This window comes from Chamaea fasciata, unplaced genomic scaffold, assembly GCF_029207755.1.
Source record: "Chamaea fasciata isolate MVZ Bird 193981 ecotype frontalis unplaced genomic scaffold, bChaFas1.0.hap1 SCAF_3, whole genome shotgun sequence".
Taxonomy (NCBI): domain Eukaryota; kingdom Metazoa; phylum Chordata; class Aves; order Passeriformes; family Sylviidae; genus Chamaea; species Chamaea fasciata.
In genome coordinates this window covers 72,808,162-72,827,391 of record NW_027094088.1, presented here as the reverse complement: position 1 = coordinate 72,827,391, position 19,230 = coordinate 72,808,162, and the positions used below count along the sequence as shown (strand labels likewise).

The window sequence follows — 19,230 nt, the reverse complement described above, 5'->3', positions numbered from 1 at the left end:
TTAAAACCTAATTGAGATTACTTGCAACACAAGGACTATTTATTTCCTGTATACTATAATTCATTAATTAAGTTACACATAAGGTTAAAATGTAAGTACTTAAAGAGGCACACCCCATTTGCTTATTATGAGATTCTACTAAAAACAAAGTTATTACAAAACAGGAAGCTTTTAATTTAAACAAACACAAACATATTAGTGTAAGGGATTGATTTTTTGGTAAGAAATTCATGAGGGAAAATGAAGACTTAAATTAATATGGAATTAGGTATAAATATACAATTTTTCTCCAATTACCTCTATTTTTTCATTTGAAGTGACAGAATCATGGAATGGCTGAGGTTAAAAGAAACCTCTGGAAATTACCTGGTCTCTTGTGCTGGAGATTCCATGACCTCTTGAGCAAACTGCTCCTTCGCCTGACCATCCTCACAGTGACAAAAAAAGTTTATGTTTACATGGCATATCCTGTAATATGATTTATTTATACTGTCTCTAGTCCTGCCATTGGGTATCACCAAGAGAAGTCTGGCTCCAGTTTCACCACACCCTCACCACCAGGTCTGATCAGATTCTCAAGACTTCCCTTCTCCAGGTTGAGCAACCACAGCTTCCTCAGTCTCTTCTTGTATCTCAAACGACCCAGGCCCTTCATCATCCCAGTGGCCCTTTGCTGGCCTCAGTCCAGTTTGCCCACACTGGACACCACTCTACAGCTTTCAGGTTTTACTTATTCATCCTACTGCTCAAACCAAGCCAAGAAAATGCAGTAGACTGTGATGTTAATTTAAGAAGTCTAATATTTAAGTAGCAACTACAGACAGTTTTCAAAGTTTTTGCTTTGTGTTTGTTCTCCATTATATGAACAAACTGAACCAAGTATACCTCTGAATAAAATACTATAAATAATAAAGTAAAAAGACATGGGAATCCATATAGTCTTCAGATTAAGAGGCAAGTACTGATGAAAGTCACCCTAGACACACATTTTGTCATGATCAGACTACCATGTGAAATGAAACATCACAGTTTTTTAATTAAAACTTTTTCACTTTCAGGGTGTGTATATGTATCGTTCAAACAAGAGGGGACAGCACTGGATAAAGTAAGTGATGGTAATCTAAGAACTGTGGGGCTTTTTGAAAGACAGTCATGACAGAGGAAAGTGGTATTTACCCAGCCTTACAACATACAATTTTCCTTGCAAGCACTGCAAAACACCGAGTTTCCCCTCCAAAACATCCAGCAATTGTAACAGTGAACATTATGCAGGAAAATTTCACCTTTATCAACCCATCAGTTTTTAAGAGTAAAATACTACTCAATATTTAAAGATAAAAAGATTTCTGGAAAAAAAATGGTCAACTGTACCTGAAGAGCCATGAAAGTATTATCCATTATCTCTCAAGCTTTTTAGGTGCCATTCTGATCAGAATGAACAATACTGACCAATCCCAGTTTACCGTGACTGATGTGCCCTATGACTTGCAAACTGTAGCGGAAGGCTGCTACTCCTATTGCCAAATCTGTTTTGGTTTAGACAGGAAGAATTTTTAAAAACGAAGTATCGTTGCTGCAGGCTTAAGGATATACAGTTTAAGAAATTCAACTTAGCTTTAAGAATCAAGAAAACACATTGAAATCCAAGAATCTTATTAAGTTCAACAAGGACAAGTATAGTCCAGGAGTGCAGCACATGCTGGGATCTATCCATCTGGGGAGCAGACCTGTAGAAGTGGAGCTGGGGGTCCCGGTGAACAACAAGCTCACTGAGTGAACATTGTGTGCTGTGGCAAAGAAGCCAATGGGATGAAGGGTGACATCACAAGGGCATCACCAGCACAGAAAATGAAGTCAATGTCCCACTCTACTCAGAGCTTGCCAGGCCACACCTAGAATACTGTGTCCAGATTTGGTCCCTTCTATATTACAAAGATGTGGGCAGGCTGGAGAGGGTCAGGAGAAGGGCCACAAAGATGATCCAAGGACTGGGAAGCCTGCCATGTGAGGACAGACTGAGAGAACTGGTTTGTACAGCCTTGAGAAATGAAGGCTTAGGGAAGACCTCATCACTGTGCTCTAGCACTTAAATGGTGCCTTGCACAGAAGATGCAAGAATCTTATTTAGAAGGATTCCCATGGAAAGGATAGGGCAATAGGCACAAGTTAATGCTCGAAAGATTTTTACTGGACACAAGAGGAAGATTTTTCACAATGAGAAAAATCAGTCATTGGAATACTCTTTCCAGAGATGTGGGGGATTCCCCAGCACTGGGCAGTTTAAAGATTGAGGTGGGCAGGGTGCTGATCTTGTCAAGACCACACTTTTGCTACAAACAGTTGGACCAAATGATCCTTGAGGTCCCCTCCAATGTACTGTTCTTTGATTCTATTTATTGGCTCATGTCCCTACACCAGGAAATAATTTTAGTGTATTTTTCTTTGCAGGTGTCCAGGCATATTTTCCATTTGGAGTTCCAGGGACCAGCTGACTTCACTATCTAGGTCCCTTACTATAGTACAGATTTTCCTTTTGAAAGGAAAATTTTGACTTTTCAAAGTTAGCAACAATACTTTAATTCAATTCAATTTTAAAATTAAAATTAATTTTTTTCCACAGTTAAAATATTATTTTGGATATAAGGATAAAGTGGTTAAAGAGAAAAAGGCATGTATATAAAAATGATCGCACTGAAGCTAGGAACGAAATTCAGAGTTCACTGTTAAAACAGCTTGAGTGCAATGTAATTTTTCATAAATCTTCAGAAACTGACATGAAATTGTAGGTCAGGGATCACACATCTACAAGGGCAGTAACACAGTGTATAAGAAAATATAAATACAATTGGAGATAAGTTAAAGAGATATATTTGGAAAAGAATCAAAAAGACATTCAGGTAACTGGCAAATGGCATAAACATAGCATGGACAGACTCATGATACATCATTTGGTCTAACACTCCATTATAGAAAATGAATAAATAGCAGTTGTCTCACATCTGGACTTCATTTAAAAGACTGCAATTTTCTACATGAAGACTTGTTAAACTTGTGAAGATGAGCATTAACAGAAGAATTAAAAGTTGGCAAGGAACTGCCTGAAGGGTAAATGAAAGGAAAGGCAGTGTTTAAAAGGCATAGCATCATCTGGAAAGGAAGTTATAAGCACAGTTCTCTGGTGCTCATTTTTAAAAGTGCTTCGAGAAAAAAAAAAAAAGGACAATTGTATCACAGCACAGGAAAGGCGATCATAAAACCAGCCCTGAATAAAGTCAAAAAGCAGAAAACAAGGGATCTTTTTAAACAACCAGGCAACAAGACTGGAGCAGTCTTCAGGGGAGAAGTTGGGACAGATTTTCCCACATTCTTTTGTTAACGAGTCTTCCTCAGTTTAAGATAATGTTTTATTGAGAAAAGATGCCTTCTAGATTCTGTGAAAGTTTAAACAGACTTTGCTTTCCTTTACTCTCCTGCACTTTTGCAAAAAAGGCTGGTGGCAGACACAGAGGAGCCTCCTGCCAGTTCATTGAATTGACAAGTTAGTTAAGCTCCCCTTGTTCTTGATCCCATGAGCCTTTACAGGTTCAACCAACAAAGCATATTGGCAGACATTTGTGGTGGGATTAAGGTAAGGCAACAGAAGCAATGTAGATGAACCCATGTGGAGAAAAAAAATATCATTATCCTGCTACCAGTGACAAAGGCAGCTAAAGAAAACTTACAGGCAGAAGCCTGAGAGACAACAGGGATCCACTTACAAGAGACTGGGGAAAACTGTCTAAAAGTCTGTTGCTACATCAAGCATTCAGAGGCAGACAAACACCACACTGAAAAAAACTCCCACCTAATGAAACAACAAAATAATCTATTAACTTCTATTCTGAAATAAGTATGACAAGAACTCAATTTCAGTAACAAAGCAGTAACCTTTTAGCTCTAATGAAGAGCATATTATTGGACTGAGCTAATAAGGAATACATACAGGAAGATGTGCTGCCCAACTCATGACCTCTTTTTTTTCATCATATAAAACCTATATTCCACTATTTGGACTTTTCTGATTTCAGATCTACTTTGACTTGAAATTAATGTTTTTTCAGCCTCAACAGGAGGATTGAAAACCTTCAAGCTCCACATTACGACCTCCTGGCCTCTTACTGTAGTTTTTACTACCTGACTATTCACAGGTGCTTATGACAACAAGAAAACATATCTCACATTTTCAGTTGGAGTGATGAATACTGAATTATTTTTAGGAATGAAACAAAAAGCCAATGTTTGCTTCACACCACAACAGTTTGCAATGCCACTGGATTGTACTTACTGATAGAAACCCTGGATGCCACAGTATATGTTTATGCTAACCTTTTAATGCAAAGAGATGAAAACAGCCATAACTGAAATCTTGTGCCTGGGCTTTTGAGTTGGAAATTAAGTGCATATATAGAGATAAGTAAACATATGTACTATTACATAATACTCAAACTACTGCTTACAATGTAGTTTTCTTGAAACAGTTCTGCTGTTTCGTATCTTAGCCTAGTGTTCTTCTAGTCATTTTTACAGCCTTTAAAGTGATTTTGTCTGGGAAATACCATTTAATTTAATTTCCTAAATGACATGAATATTCTTAATTTTATTTGGGCAAAGTTCTTGCCTTGTCCCAAGAAGAATAAAATGCACACTTTTTCATAATGGATGCTGTATTAATATGATCTTAACACAATTCTGTTTGCATCTCCTTTTTCCCCCTAGTTATTTTATTTCTACAGGAAATATCTTCCTGTTTTGTTATGAAAAAGAGATAATGTACCTCTGCCTTAGTGTGAAAATAGAGACAGGTATTTCCAAAACAAAATTCAGAAAAAAATTGCAGATATAGTAGACAAAAGTTCACAGAAGAAAGACACATGGTCTAATCAGAGGGATTAAACTCTTCCAACTTTCTCCTAGTTACCCAGGGAGATGCTAGGTGGCAAAGCCGCTCAAATGTTCTCAGATGGCTCCAGTCTTCACCATACACTAGAAACTGAGGGCTCTAATTGAGGAATGCACTGAATACTAAGTTTTAATCAAATATAAAACTAAAAAAACACAGCAGTTATTGGCCAAACTCTGTAGTTGGCTATAGGCTGTAGGCTTTCTCTTCTTGTTTTTAAATAATGATATTGTTACCACATCATTACCATCAACAAAACACATATGGTCATCAACAAAACTTGACACACTCTGAAAAGTATGTAGCTGTCATTTAGCTTTACTAGACTTTATGTCCCCAATGAAAAGCACATGTCCCAAACACTTGGAAAATAAGTTATAACTCCCTTACCACTCCAATTATAAGAATCAATTTTCCTCTAATTAAGAGTCACCAGTGATATGCCAGATAAACAAACTGTCCCAAAGGAAGAAGAATGGAATGTTCTTGAAGAGTGAAAACAAAGAACAAAGTATTTTTTCTACCTCGCTAACCACTTTAAACATAAACTATATGCTGCTGAAAAAAGCAACTAATTTCAATTCCTTGTAGAGTTCATTAAGTAGACAAAAAACTAAATAGCGTGTATGTGTGCCTACAGATACACTATAAAAAAACCCCCAAAACAGAATGCCACCCCATAAATTATCTAAACTGCTCATATTCTTAATGTCATCTGGCACCTCAATAAAATTTGCTTAAGGATCAAATATAATTGTCTTACAGAAGTCCACTTGCCAATATCCTCACCACAATCATGTCCTTTTCTTGTTTAATAATAAACAGACAGTGGTATCATCCGGTTTTAAAACATCAAAAAGTATTTTATAGATCTGGATTTTTATTTATGAAGAATTATCCTTTCATATCAATAGCTTTTTGTTGTGCTTTTTTTGTTTGTTTGTTTGTTTGTGGGGTTTTTTTTGTTGTGGTTTTGGGGGTTTTTCTGGGGTTTTTTGTTTTGTTTTGTTAGTTTATGAAGAAAAAAAATATTTTGTAGCTCACAGACACTTTAGGCTGTATTCATTCCACCAGGAAATGTAGGATGTTCAATATGCATGATCAATCAGCTTGTTATGCCATCTCACATGGCAAGCCTCTGACCTAGTTCTAGAAATGGGTTATCTTCAGGTTTAAAAGCACCATCTGCTCTTAATGATGGCACCAACAATATTACAGTAATAAGAAAAAAAAAATCCCTAAGTGATAGTAAAATCCAAAGCCCAGAAGAAATTTTCAAGTCATGACTATGCCTGCAGAGAGCACAATACAAATGCCAGCTAGCTTTACAAAAAGGTGATTAGGTTCAAATTTGTTGTACTCCCTCCTTGACCCCCACATTGTGCAGTGAACAATGAAATAAGACTGTTGCAAGGAAAGGCAACAGAGGGGCCAAAATAATGAGAATGTGGAGATCTTTTTTTATTACTAGGAGTTTTTAAAAACCCAAAGTAAGATGCAGTTTTCAGACACTTCAGGAAAGAAATTCTTTTCCTCTCTAGTGATGCAAATGAAAGAAACTATTCTTGCTAAGTTAGTTTTCAGTTCTCTGGCAGACAATTTTTTCATATTATCAAATTAAAACTTCTGTAAAGCCACCAAATCAGAAATTTTGCCAAGAATTCTTCATTCCAGGAACTAATAGAAAGGAAGTCTTTATTAGTGACCTACATAAAAACTGACAGCTTGAACTTTCTGCCAATTGATTTAGCAATCCATTATGATCATAAATTTGCAAAATAAAAACTGTTATTTCTTCTTGCTTCAAGCCAAAGGTTTAGAGCTTTTCCTTTAACATTTTACAAATTAAACTTGGACATTAAGTAGGCATTATGCAGAAGTATGGAATTATTTCTGCATACCCAATAATGCTATTGGAAATGTCTTCAGACACTGATCTAGAAAAAAAAATTGAAATCTTTATCTCTGTACAATTAATAAACTTCAAGTCCCTTTGACAAATATACTTTTTTTTTTGTGTTTCACTTGACATGCAAGTTTTTAATCCAATCTTCTGACCCAAGACCCGTTCAGTCTTCCATTTTCATATGTCTTCCCATGAAAACATGGTATGACCACCCAAAGTATGAAACTGTTCGCAGACACGTATTAAAGTATTATTTTTCAAATATATTTCAATGCAGAAGAAATTAGATCAACTTCCATTTATATTTAGCATCTGTAAGAAAATATACATGCCCAGAAAGCTCAAGGGACAGCCAAAATGTGGTCCACAGATTACTAAACAAAACAATAATATGGCTTCAGCAACTATACTGTTACACATTAAATACCCATACACAGTTATTGAAACCTAAAATGAAGTACACAGGTTCTCTTCTCCATCACCTACTGTTTGTATTCAGAATAATATCTACAACTACAATGGCTAAATTCCTGAAAACATTCATTATATTGTCTTTCACAGGACTGTCTGTTCCTACTATCAGCTGCCTTTTGATAGCAAATTTTTAAATTTAGAGTCTGTCTGAAAAGTCATTTTGAGAATTTAAGTACTGGATATTTTCAGGGAAGGAAAGCAGGGCAAGTTAAGAAAAATAAAGTAAACACAACAGAAAAGTGCAGAGGGAAAAAAAAATTACCAAATTGCAGGAATTTTTCCCCTACGCCATTCAAAACCAGTTCTCCCTTGCCTAGATTAATCCAATCATCTCTTGCGTACATACCTGGAAAACATCTTCTCCAGGCTTTAATCATGCTTCTCCCCCTTTCTATTATTATGCTTATCTTTCAACTCCAGCAACTGTTCCCTCTCCCTCACATTTTCTCTGCCCCTCTTGTAACAAACCTAGGCACCCCCTTTCCTCATCAAAAGAAACAAGACACTATATGACAAAATTTTTAAGCAGCATCAGCCGCTCAGCCTCCCAGCAACAGGGAAGCTCCGAAACTGGAGATGAAACATGTCTAAGAAAGTTCAGCTTGCCTTTGCAAGTTCCTCACAATTTTATAAGCAGTTTAAACTGGGTTCCGCTTAAAAAAGAATGGAGACGCTGAGCAAATGGCCACCAAAAAAAGTATCCTGTCCATTGTGAGGGAAAGAGATTACTCATATCAAATTGATGCTGTATCCTTCTTCTCCCTGGTAAATGGTGATGCTGCAATGAGATTTTTCTCAAGACATATTAAAAAAAAGCATAGACAGCATAGTTGGATAAAGTATATTGACATAAATTAATATGAAATTATTGTATATTTCTGTAGCATTTGAGTATATGCAATACGGTTAATGTGCTAGTGTACCTCGTTTTGAAGTTCATCGGCACTTTTGGTAGAAGCAAGGATCTCATACAAAGTGCAGCAGAGGTCTTCTGTTGTTGGCCCTCCAGGGTTACCTCCTTGAGATTCCTTCAGATACTTTCCAACTTCACACCATAAAAAAGAATCATCTATTTTTTCCAAAGATTTGAGATTAGATTTCTCATCACAGTAGTTCTGTAAGTGATTCAGCTGGTTATTCAAAAATTTGTTATAATCTAAGCTTATATTTTTCTGTGCATCAGTCTCACCATTCACAGGCAGCTCTTCAGCGTGATCCAAATCATGCATGTCAAATGAAAACACTATATTTTTACCAAACAACACTCTGTTGTCACAATTTCGCTCTTCAGCCAACTGTATGAGGGCCCTAAGCTGTTCTTCAGTGAAGTGAGAAGCAATCCGAGTTGTGGCATTACAAGCTGCAGAAGCAGATGATGATGGAAATGGCCCAAACATCTGCTTGATCACCTTAGTCTCATCATGGCCAACGCATTCTTTCCCATGAAATGTCTTAAAAAGAAAAACAGCTCCACTTTCAATTGCTTCTTGTCCATTTTCAGCTCCAACTGTTAACAAAACCAAATGCAACTTAATACACTTAATACTAAGAGTGTTTCATTACCTGTAACAAAACTGTAATTTAAATTCTTGCCACAAGTCTCATCAGCAGAGATATCAAAAGAAAGAAGACCACAGCAAATAAGAATTGTTGCAAGGTACTGAATTATAAAAGCATATGATAATAAAGCATCTGTCTTCATTATCCTTCTACATACTAAAAATTTATAGTAAGAATTACCAAAGCTTTATCTTTCTGAGCTAGAGAAAAAACTTCCTAGAGGTCTTAAACTCACAATTGTACATTTATAAGCAATTTAACGTTAACAAATTTCCACTTTGTCTGACTATTTATTCACTGCCTAATCTGAATATTCATAACAGAATAAATATACAGAAATCAGCTGGGAATTACTGAATTCTTGTAGCAATTCCCAGTAAAATTACTTCTGAGTATGTGCTAAGTTAGAAAAACTGCTCAAAAAATTAAAAGCAAATAAATGTATGAATTTAAATTTCTATCTACAAAATATCATGTTATGCAAATAATATATTATTATAAAAACATGAATGTATTTCTTACACAAATATTCACAAAGGTAGTCAAGGAAAACTCCATGTGATGAAGCAGTATGCCACTACTACAAAATTTTACAGGTCACCAAGCCTCACCCAAATGAAATCAGCCAGCATACTGGGGTTTTTGTTCATTTTAAATGAGGACAACTTACAACATTTTTTCACTTGTGACTTAATTCAACTTAGATTAGGTTTAACACCAGAAAAAGCAAGGGGTTTCTTCCCCACAATCTAACAGGAGAGAGAGAGCAAAAAACATTAGCATAAGCAGATGGAACAAAGCTGAGTAGCTAGAAATGTAACATATAAATAAATAGAGGTGGCTACAAATTCAGTATTTAGCTTGAATCTTCCTATGGTGCACTTTGAAAAGCTGAAAAGTTCAAGGAAAGGACTGGAGGTGATATTTATAAGATAATTATATATCTACATATGGAACATACATGACATAAAGATACACATATATACAATAAATACATTAAAAGGTCTCAGAGAAAAAAGGTGGTTCAGCCCCTCCCTTTTAGCATTAGCTATATAAGAAGCACAAAAACAACCCCCTACATCTAAAAACTTGCCATTTGTCTGCATGAAGCTCACCCATATATTCCCAACATACAAATACATATTATTATTTAAAGTCACTTGTCTTGGAACAGAAGTAAAGATTACTAAACTAAAAGACAAATTGAAGCATTTGAGAAAAATCTCTTGGGTTTACTAAGTGGTATTTCTCCTTTATTATCGACATCTCCTGTTTGTGAAAGCATCTCTTGAAAAAATACTACTCCTTCCATCTCAACAAAATAAGCCAGACAAGATGGCAAGAGATGCACTACTAGAAGCTCCTCTTTTTGGGTTTTTGTTTTGTCTGCCAGTCAACATTTTAGTCCAGTACCTCTTGTGATTAAAATACACACAGTGGATATCTAAAACAGCTTTCTCAATGGATATCTATTATCAGTACAGATGGCATCTTCCCCTACTAACTCCATGGACTGACAGTTGGTACAAACTCAATCCCCATCTCGCATGACTTTCCCTCAAGCCTTGTGTTGCAAGTGCCAGGTGAAATCTGTGCACTGTAAGGAGAGGTATGTGGGTTAGAGCAGAGAGGTGGCCCTTCCCAGGGGTCTGTCTCAGAAAGGCTGCAGCCACATACTTAAATTCCAGCACAAAGAGGTTAAAAGTCTAACTAATGGTACTAACCAGAGTTTAAAACTTTTTGTCAGTGATTCGAGAAATACTCAAAAATATACTTCTGATGACTCAAGAAAGCAATAGCCATTTACAACCATGAATAGCTTTAACAGGCATCTTCTGCAACTGTACAGCACAATTGACTACTACCACATGTTAGACACGAATAACTTGCCTAGCCTGTTTCTAAAGCATGTTTTTAGACATTTGTTTCTTTGTCGATTTACAAGGTACTTCCAAAAAAATGGTCAAGAACTAGAAGTGCAAGTGTGGCAGGTTAACATTTGTATTGTAATAAAAATCTCTGGTCGGTAGTACCAAAACCAGGCTAATATATTTATTTTTATTAATTCTCTCTGTCTTTTTACTAATGGTTCTATTCAAGATATTTGAAAAACAATCAGAAAAGGAGGAAATTTACCTATGAGACTGACAGGGAAAATCCTGAAAAATGTGACAGCAAGAGCTTGAGCCATGGGCTCAGTTTATGAGCTGATGAAGTTAAATTTTGCTAAAAGCAAAAGCTGTATTAGGTTTTGTCTGTCAATCAAAAACTGAATTTCCAATCAAAACTCAATTTTCCCACCTTCTTTGCCATAATGTATTTCAGTATTAAAAGTTTCATTCCAGATGAGTGAAATAAAATTTTACTTCTTTCCTCAACACCAAACACTTCAAACAGAAAGCATTTCTTACATTTTTATCTGCCTGCACAGCAGTACAATTTTTCATGATACCAATTAAGTGGAATTAAAGCAGACAACATCAGGATTGTTCTTTTCTTAGAGTACTGCTATTCCAAAAGAAAGAGTTGGTTTTGCTTAATAACCGTCAATCACAAACCATAACCACACTCTACAAAACAATACTATCAAAAAAGTAAGAACATCCATATAACAATGAAATCTTAAAACAGAAGCCCAAATTGCACATATCTGTATCAGATGAAATGGAGTTTCAAAGATATATCAGGGCAAAACTGGCATCAAGGTAGAACCAAAATTATACTAGTAGAGTATGCAGGCAGAAAGCAACTTGAACCTGCTCCCATCCCCAAATAAAACAATAAAAAAAGAAAATAAAATTAGACTACTAGAGAACGAAGACATACCTATTTGTTTTGCAGCTTGTAAGATAGTTTTTAAATCACCATTTACAGTTTGGTATTCTTTTTTGTCCAAATTGTCATCAACAAACTTTATTATCTTCTTCCAAGTAAGATCGGACTTCAGCAACTGGGCATGTAATTTTGATCTTTTAGTCTGAAAATGCAAAATATTTGGGTTTTTTAGGTTTATTTCAAATTAATATAAGGGGGTTTCTTGAAAATTAAACACCAGATAAAAACAATTCCTTCCAATTGCATTCAGTCAGTATATAGTACTGACTGCAAGCACTTTTCCTTTCACCTGATCTTTAGACTCTTTCCTGAGTGTATGAAAAAAGGACACACAAAAGCACACACACCCTCTCACTACTTTACTCTTTCCAGAGCAAAATTCTCTATGAAGCCAAACTCTTCCAACTTCAAGAGATTTACAGTTCCCAAAATTCTAAACTCATTTCAGAGGTTCCCACAAGGCATTTATTGCTTTAATGCATTATTTCTTCGGAAGCAAAAGAAGTACCAAAATGCATTGAATTTAGTATTAGAAAGGAAATGTTTGGCTTCCCAGCTCTATGCAAGCTCAGAGCTAAAAGCACACCAGCCTTGCCCAACTTCTTGAAAGAGAAGTAGCACAGCGAAGCAAGCTTTTCCATATAGCGCATCATGATTGTAAGGGCTAAGTATAAATCACAAAGCTACAGCAAATTTCATTTTGAGTGAGGACACTTATGAAGGAATGTACAAGAAACTACACACTCTGCCCTTCTTGCTTGCCTACTCTTATAAAATAGCAATGCAAATGAAGAAAACAAATTATTCTTACTATAGCTATGCTTTGTAAAAGAAAAAAGGCTTTACCGTTAAGTCAGCTAATTCTTCACTGTAATCCTCATGTTTAGTGACATTTGAAAAGGAGCGTAAAGCGCCTGTAAGACGAGGCAAGGCCATCTGTTACTCATTCAGTGATCCACAGGATGAGAAATCAAATCCCAGTTCAAGTACCTAGATGAGAACAAAACAAATAACATGGCTTTATTAATGTTATAAATACAAACTTGCATCATGAACTCGAAAGACCTTTTTGAGCTAGCAGAACTTGGCAGTAATTCCAATTAAGCCAGTTAAAAAAAGATCTCTTAAAATGATGATAATCAAAAATCAGTAAAAGGGAGGTGAAAGGCACAGAGCAGAGGCAAGAAATGGTAACATGCAGAGGTCACTCAGCAGGTGATTCTTTTCTCTCCTCCCTAAATAAAAGTTACCAGCAATGAGGCAAAGTGGCAATTATTTCTTTAGCACCCCTAACACTGAGTATTACAGTGAAATCTATGTAACTGAACTTTAGCTCCCAATGGCAGTAAGTGATTACAACCTACGGGAAGATTTCCTCTGAGACAGCCCATGCTGGGAGCTTCCAGGTCATTAACAGCCTCTGGCACTGATGCAGAGAGAGGCATCTTTCTTGACAAGTGCTTAGACATTTTTAACCAGCAAATCAAGGAAAGAAAATTATGACAGGAAATAAAGATTGTCAAAGTCATAGCACTGAACTATTATACGAGATAAAGTGAATAAAAAAGGCTACCAGACACTATGCCTTGGGATGTTTTCATCTCACAACTGGAAGTGCACACACAGTTAGAGCAGGACTCTCTTCAGAACTACAACTTATTTCTGTGCAGTCTTATTTCCTCTGTGGAACAGGCTCATATCTATGCACGAAAACACAGCTGTTCTCCATCTGAAATTGTACTTCTCCCAAGCCTTCTTACTGATACTATTCTCAAAGTTATTTAATTTCAAAAGGTGCCCACAGCTGAATTGTTTAATGAACCCTAATGTGCAGCAAGAGTTTCTGATGGTAGCAGATAAGATACAGAGTTAGATTATTTTTGAAACAATTAATGATACCATTACAAACCAAATGATCTGCATCATTCTTAGCATGCCTGAAGATCAACGTCCATCCAGAATTTAAAGACCTTGTAACAGAGTTAATAAAATCACTTCCCCCACCAGTCATACAGTACAGAACTCTCTGCTTTTATCTAATTATCCTTCCCCTTATTTAATGACTGCATTTGTATTTTAGCTATCAGCTTTGTAATACAGCACAAAAGAAATCCAGATGCAGCGTTCCAGTCACAAACAGAAAAATGTCACTGATTTGTCAGGTCTACTTGTTTTCCCACCTTGCATTAAGATGCTTTTTGAGAATGATTTTACAACAGCTGATATTTTGGAGACAAATGTTATAACAATGAAGCTACAAAAGGCGAAAATACAAAAACCTTTGTGAAGGGCACAGAGAGCATGTGTTCAAGCCTAGAAGCAGACAGAGCCAAGCATCACTGCAGCTTTTTTGATATATTCAGTGAATATCTAACATGTAATTCATACCAGCATAGCTCCTAGTGTAAACAGCCTGTGAATATTATAGCCACCATTATTAGAAGGGAAGTAAGGTGTCCAGACTTTGAGGGTACATCACTTTTGCACTGTTCTAATGACAGAACTGCCATTAGCTATGAGAGCTAATGGGTCCATTTTACCTATTTATTTTATAGCTACATTCAAATACCTTTTTCTGTAGCATTATGTGCCTTTATTAAAAAAAAAAGTAACAACATAAGTAATATTACATTAATTGTCCTTTCTGAAACACCATGCACAGTAATTTATGAAAGTTAGAATATACTTATAAGAAGTTCACTTTTCACACACACTTATAAATTTCAAAGCATCTCCAGCATGCTCATTTATTAGGAAACTGAATTTCAAATGGATATTTCTTTATCCTTTATTCAATTCTGTTATTAACAGCTCCTGAAATAGAAAACCTGAAACACCAGAAACCAAGTAAGGGCACACTGTCCTGACCACAGGCATGGCCAAAGAGCCAAATCCAACCTCGTAACCCTAATCTTGTACCAGTAAATGCAGCTCCACACGTGCCTGTTGTGCTTTCAGAACTTGCAGGTGTTTGAGGGGGCTGGTCTGGCAGAGCAGTCACACAAGGCTTCTGCATCTCATTTATAGTCAAACTTCACACACCCCCTTTGCTTCTGATACACGACACCCACTCTCAGCAGGGCACGACAGGAAAACAAAACCAGCTAGTAAACGCAATCCAGGAGACAGTGCAATTAATTACTACACTGTTAACACAGAAAACCGAGGTAAAATTTATAAACTTTGGCTATTATTCTGCAACATGTTAGAGCCAGCTCTGAACACTAAATCAAAAACCATATGGCCCTATAAGATGCAGTGTAAATTAATGTTTGTTTTTTTAAAAATGCATTACCTGCCTTCACATAAAGCCTCCTTATGTAGATACCTGCTCGCATCACTCTGCTTTTAGAGTGGATCAGCTACTCCTTGTCTTTCCACAGCCATCATAAGGGTAACTAATTCCTGCTGGTTTGAGAGAAATGTATGTTTGCCCACAGGTGGATATGAAACATCTGAACTACCAAATAATCCTGCTAAGATCTGCTGGTTTTGGAACAAGGACCTAAAAGGCAGCAGCAACTAAATCCTCTTTACCAGGGCGCACATATAGAAGACGAACTTTTGCCATCCTTCTGCCCATTCCCCTTAAAGAAAAGTATGAGATATGTACCATCTTAAATCATTTCCGTAGGACAAATGGAATGGGAATTTAACCTTCAGATCAGTGTGACTTTACATGGTAAAAATATTTCTTCTACTCTCCCACCCGCAATCAAGTAAGGCATTTTGGATGCATTCTGCTAATGATTCCGAGAACTATCTGAGACTTCCTGCCTCTTTTAAAAAGCACTTAACTTTCCATCAAGCCTGTCTGTAAATCAGAAAGAGCAATATCCACCCTTCTAAAGCTTCGTGAAGATGAAAGTAACTTTTAAAGTCTATTTTACTTCTTTTAAAAACAAGTGTGATTTTAACACTGAAACTTTTTATAGGAGAAAGTAAAACATAAAAACAGATTATACTCAGAGTTCAGGTAAGCAACAACTAAAAGTTTATTGTTTGACAGTAAACATGAATCATAATCTCAGCAGGTTTTTCTCCATCAAAGTGAAATATTAAAAAAAAAAAAATCTAGCAATACCACAAAGGTAAAGAAAATTATTGAGAAGTCTTTCACTTCATATTTTCACAGGCTACTTAGGTTTTCCTCCAACTCCTGGCCTTCCTATGTTTTTAATACAAGCAAATAACAGAACCATTTCTTTCTCTCCTCTGAAATATTACAGAGATTACTGTAAAAGACATATCCTTTTGAAATTTACTGAATTCCTGTGCTCTCTAACAGATCAAGCCAGCTGCCCAGTAGGGCTAGGAGAAGCTGAATGCTCAGATCTGGTACATCAATTCTCAAGTTGAACAGAAATCTTTCTTCCCTTACAAAGGATGGAAAAACATAGCATTGACACAGCTAAAAATCACAGGTAAAATCCAAAGTCACACGACCCTAAAGTACCAGCTTCTGAAGTCTGTAATATTTTACCTTTTATTTGTCCTTTAAGACTCCACAGCAGTAATTCTATTTTAAGTATTTAAGGAATATTAAGCCACGTTCCCAGATTTTGCCTATATTACTTATAATTCTTCCAACTATTAACAAGTTTCTTGCTGCCTATGTAAACTTGCAGTTTATAAAACCTCAAGAAGTTATTACTAGTAACTAACCTAATCAAAAAACATTATATAGAAAAAGAGGCTTTAGACATTGCTAGTGAATAGCAGGTCGCTACTGAACACTAAGTACTTCAAATGGCATTTTCTCTTTCACTTGAGAAAGTGGAAACAAGTCAAATGAAAAAGAAACTAAAAGGGCAAAAGATACCCCACCCACAAGGCTATACAAAAGCTAAAGGGACAGTGAAGGAACTTTTTTCTACATTTTTAATATCTATCAATCAAACAGTGAGACCATAAGGACACATTAAGACATTTTAAAATTTATCATCACATACAGTATTTTACTTTACACTACGACGTAAGAAGACTAAAAATAAATCCCCAAACATTAAATTTTACTGATATGAACACATTTTTGAATGGCTACAATTAACACATTGGTTAACACAAAGGTAAACTTGATATTTTATTTACAAATGAGACTCAATATTTAAGAAACCCCAAACAACACATTCTTCTCGGTTTACATCCTTTCTACATCATACACACCAAAGGAAAAATATTCCAAAGCAAACACTTTAAAGAAAAAAAATAAAACCGTTGGATAAAAAAGCTATTTTGGACCTCTGAGTATATTTTTATTAGATACAATAAAATTTCTTCTCCAAGGACGTTTCATGCAAAGAGTACAGATACACCCCTAACATCAAAGTTGTTAGCCAGGAATAACAGTGGTTTAATGTCTGGGACAATAATCAGAAATAGCAGGTGAACTAAAAGCATGACACTAAAACAACTGTATTTTCCAACTTCATATTTTGCACCTTTACAAACAGTGCTGCCTGATGTAGTAACAACTGTACGCTTTCAGACATCTCACTTTCTACAAAAGGCCCAGACATCACCCTGGAATTCTCTTAAGTTGTCTGGGTCAAATATTGCTGATCTCCAGTCAAGACTGGGTCAATCTTTAGAAGGGCAACAGCAAGATTAAGGAATATGTACTCAGGAAGAAACAGTGGCTTCCTGACACACAATATTCACCTCAGCAAATACCAAAATTCAAACAAGTCTCTCAGCATAACAAGGAGGCATAACAGTGCCTTTGTGTGCCATGGTTCACATAAGAGACAATCTCAGCATCTTAACTACAGAAGTCACTAAACAAACAAAAAACCCTAGAAAATCAAATAATGGAATTACAAGTAATTTGTTCAATACAATATTAACCCTTTCCACACTTTTTCACAATCTTAACCATGCACATGGGATTACCAGCTGCCTAACACTGTGCCTCCTTGCATCAGCAGGAGAAGCATTTCCTGTGATTATGCCTGATACTGTTCTGGGATGATGCCAAACATGTGGCTTGGCTCAATAATGTGTTCATTTTAGATGTACTTTGAGACAGTTACTAAGGATTGCTGTTGTTAAAAAGAAATAAAAAAATTAAAACAACCCTTTCTTCAGAATTAACTCATCTTCCTTTTCCAAGAACGTAAAATGTTATTCAGTTGTTAAACCAAAAAAATGTCTGTAGTTTTACACCTCAGCGCCCTAACTTTTAAGTTCCCTGCAGTGAGAGACAAACTGTATTCCAAGCAACAGAAACTTTGAGACTTGCCTTACACGTGGAGATGTACTAATAAGCAAATTTCCAACTTCAACATATGCAACATGTATGTTCATTTAAACACTAGGAATAAGCCACAAATACAAGATGGAGATGGTGGAGATATCACTTATTTAGTTTTGCTTTAAGTTTAATAGGGGGCTCTCTGTGTCTCTTTTACACACCATGTCATCACCAGAGGTTGAAAACAACCTCAGGGGTTTCAACTTATGCTGTTTCCAGAAAGGCTTGTCACAAAAGGAAGGTAAATAGGTATGTACGTGTTCAAAAGAAGGAAAGGGAGGATGAAAAATTGAGAGAAAGAAAAAATTTTGAGCTAATGACAGCTAAGTAACACACACATTGCATCTCACTGCGGATGGCTGAGAGGATGTGGGATGCACTTCAGCAAACGTAAGTGCTATAATAATACATGTATAATACACAACTGCGTAACTGCTGGGCTAAGAGCATGCTGGAGAACTTGTTCAGATGGTAGTAAAAAAAAGGTCTCTGTAACACGCTTCTGTAGTGAACAGCAAGCAGAGACAAGGATAAAGCCCTCAGTGTGATTTACTGGCCATTACAAGGTGCAGTTCTGTGAGGTTTTTAAAGCCTCACAGGGATGTGTTCAAGCAGTCAAATCACTTACCATATTTATAGACAGCTAAACAAATGCCTCAAATACTGTATTGTCCCCCAGTTCTAAATAACTGGATGCTTATTAGCCGCTCAACACCATAATTATCCTTCATAATTAATGCTGATTTCCTTCAAAATAGGGTTTCAATAAGCCTCAAGGTGGGAACTGAATAGTTTTGTATCTGGAGCATTCTCCCAAATGTTTTTGAAGAAAACACTAAACATCCCTTTTGAGAAAAACATAATTTATTTCAGCATTTACAAAGGATCTCAAATGCAATAAAATAAAAGACTAAGCCAGGTACACTAATCCCTAAGACCCTGCCTGTACATTACTACTCAAATCAAAACAGAGGTGCAATGAGTAGGATTGCTGTCTTACTTCATATAAACCAGTAAGTCATTCAGTTTCTTTACAGCAAAGTCATTAGCGATGTCCATGCTACCTGCAAAGACAAGATGTCAGTTCTGAAGTAACCATCTTGCAAACATCGAAATTCCTTCTCAAGGATATCTTTAGTAATTAATTATGGCTAATAAAATCTTTGCATCTTGCAGACAACACACAGTAGCTGTGTAAGCAAAGTGCAACTTATGCCAAGCTTCACATTTAATCTTACAGAACAATTATTATATGAAAGCACT

The 19,230-nt window shown here is 36.1% G+C and overlaps 1 protein-coding gene across 1 annotated transcript in view; it reads right to left on the bottom strand.

The window, feature by feature from the left end:
* The window catches only part of ASCC3 (activating signal cointegrator 1 complex subunit 3), a 254,485-nt gene that overhangs the window by 226,835 nt on the left and 8,420 nt on the right, over positions 1-19,230 (bottom strand). The window contains exons 2-4 of the mRNA XM_066179496.1: positions 12,561-12,704; positions 11,706-11,856; positions 8,243-8,826 (exon numbers count right to left, since the gene is read on the bottom strand). Coding sequence (XP_066035593.1) covers positions 8,243-8,826; positions 11,706-11,856; positions 12,561-12,650 — 825 coding nt within the window. The 5' untranslated portion in view covers positions 12,651-12,704. The remainder of the gene's footprint in view (positions 1-8,242; positions 8,827-11,705; positions 11,857-12,560; positions 12,705-19,230) is intronic.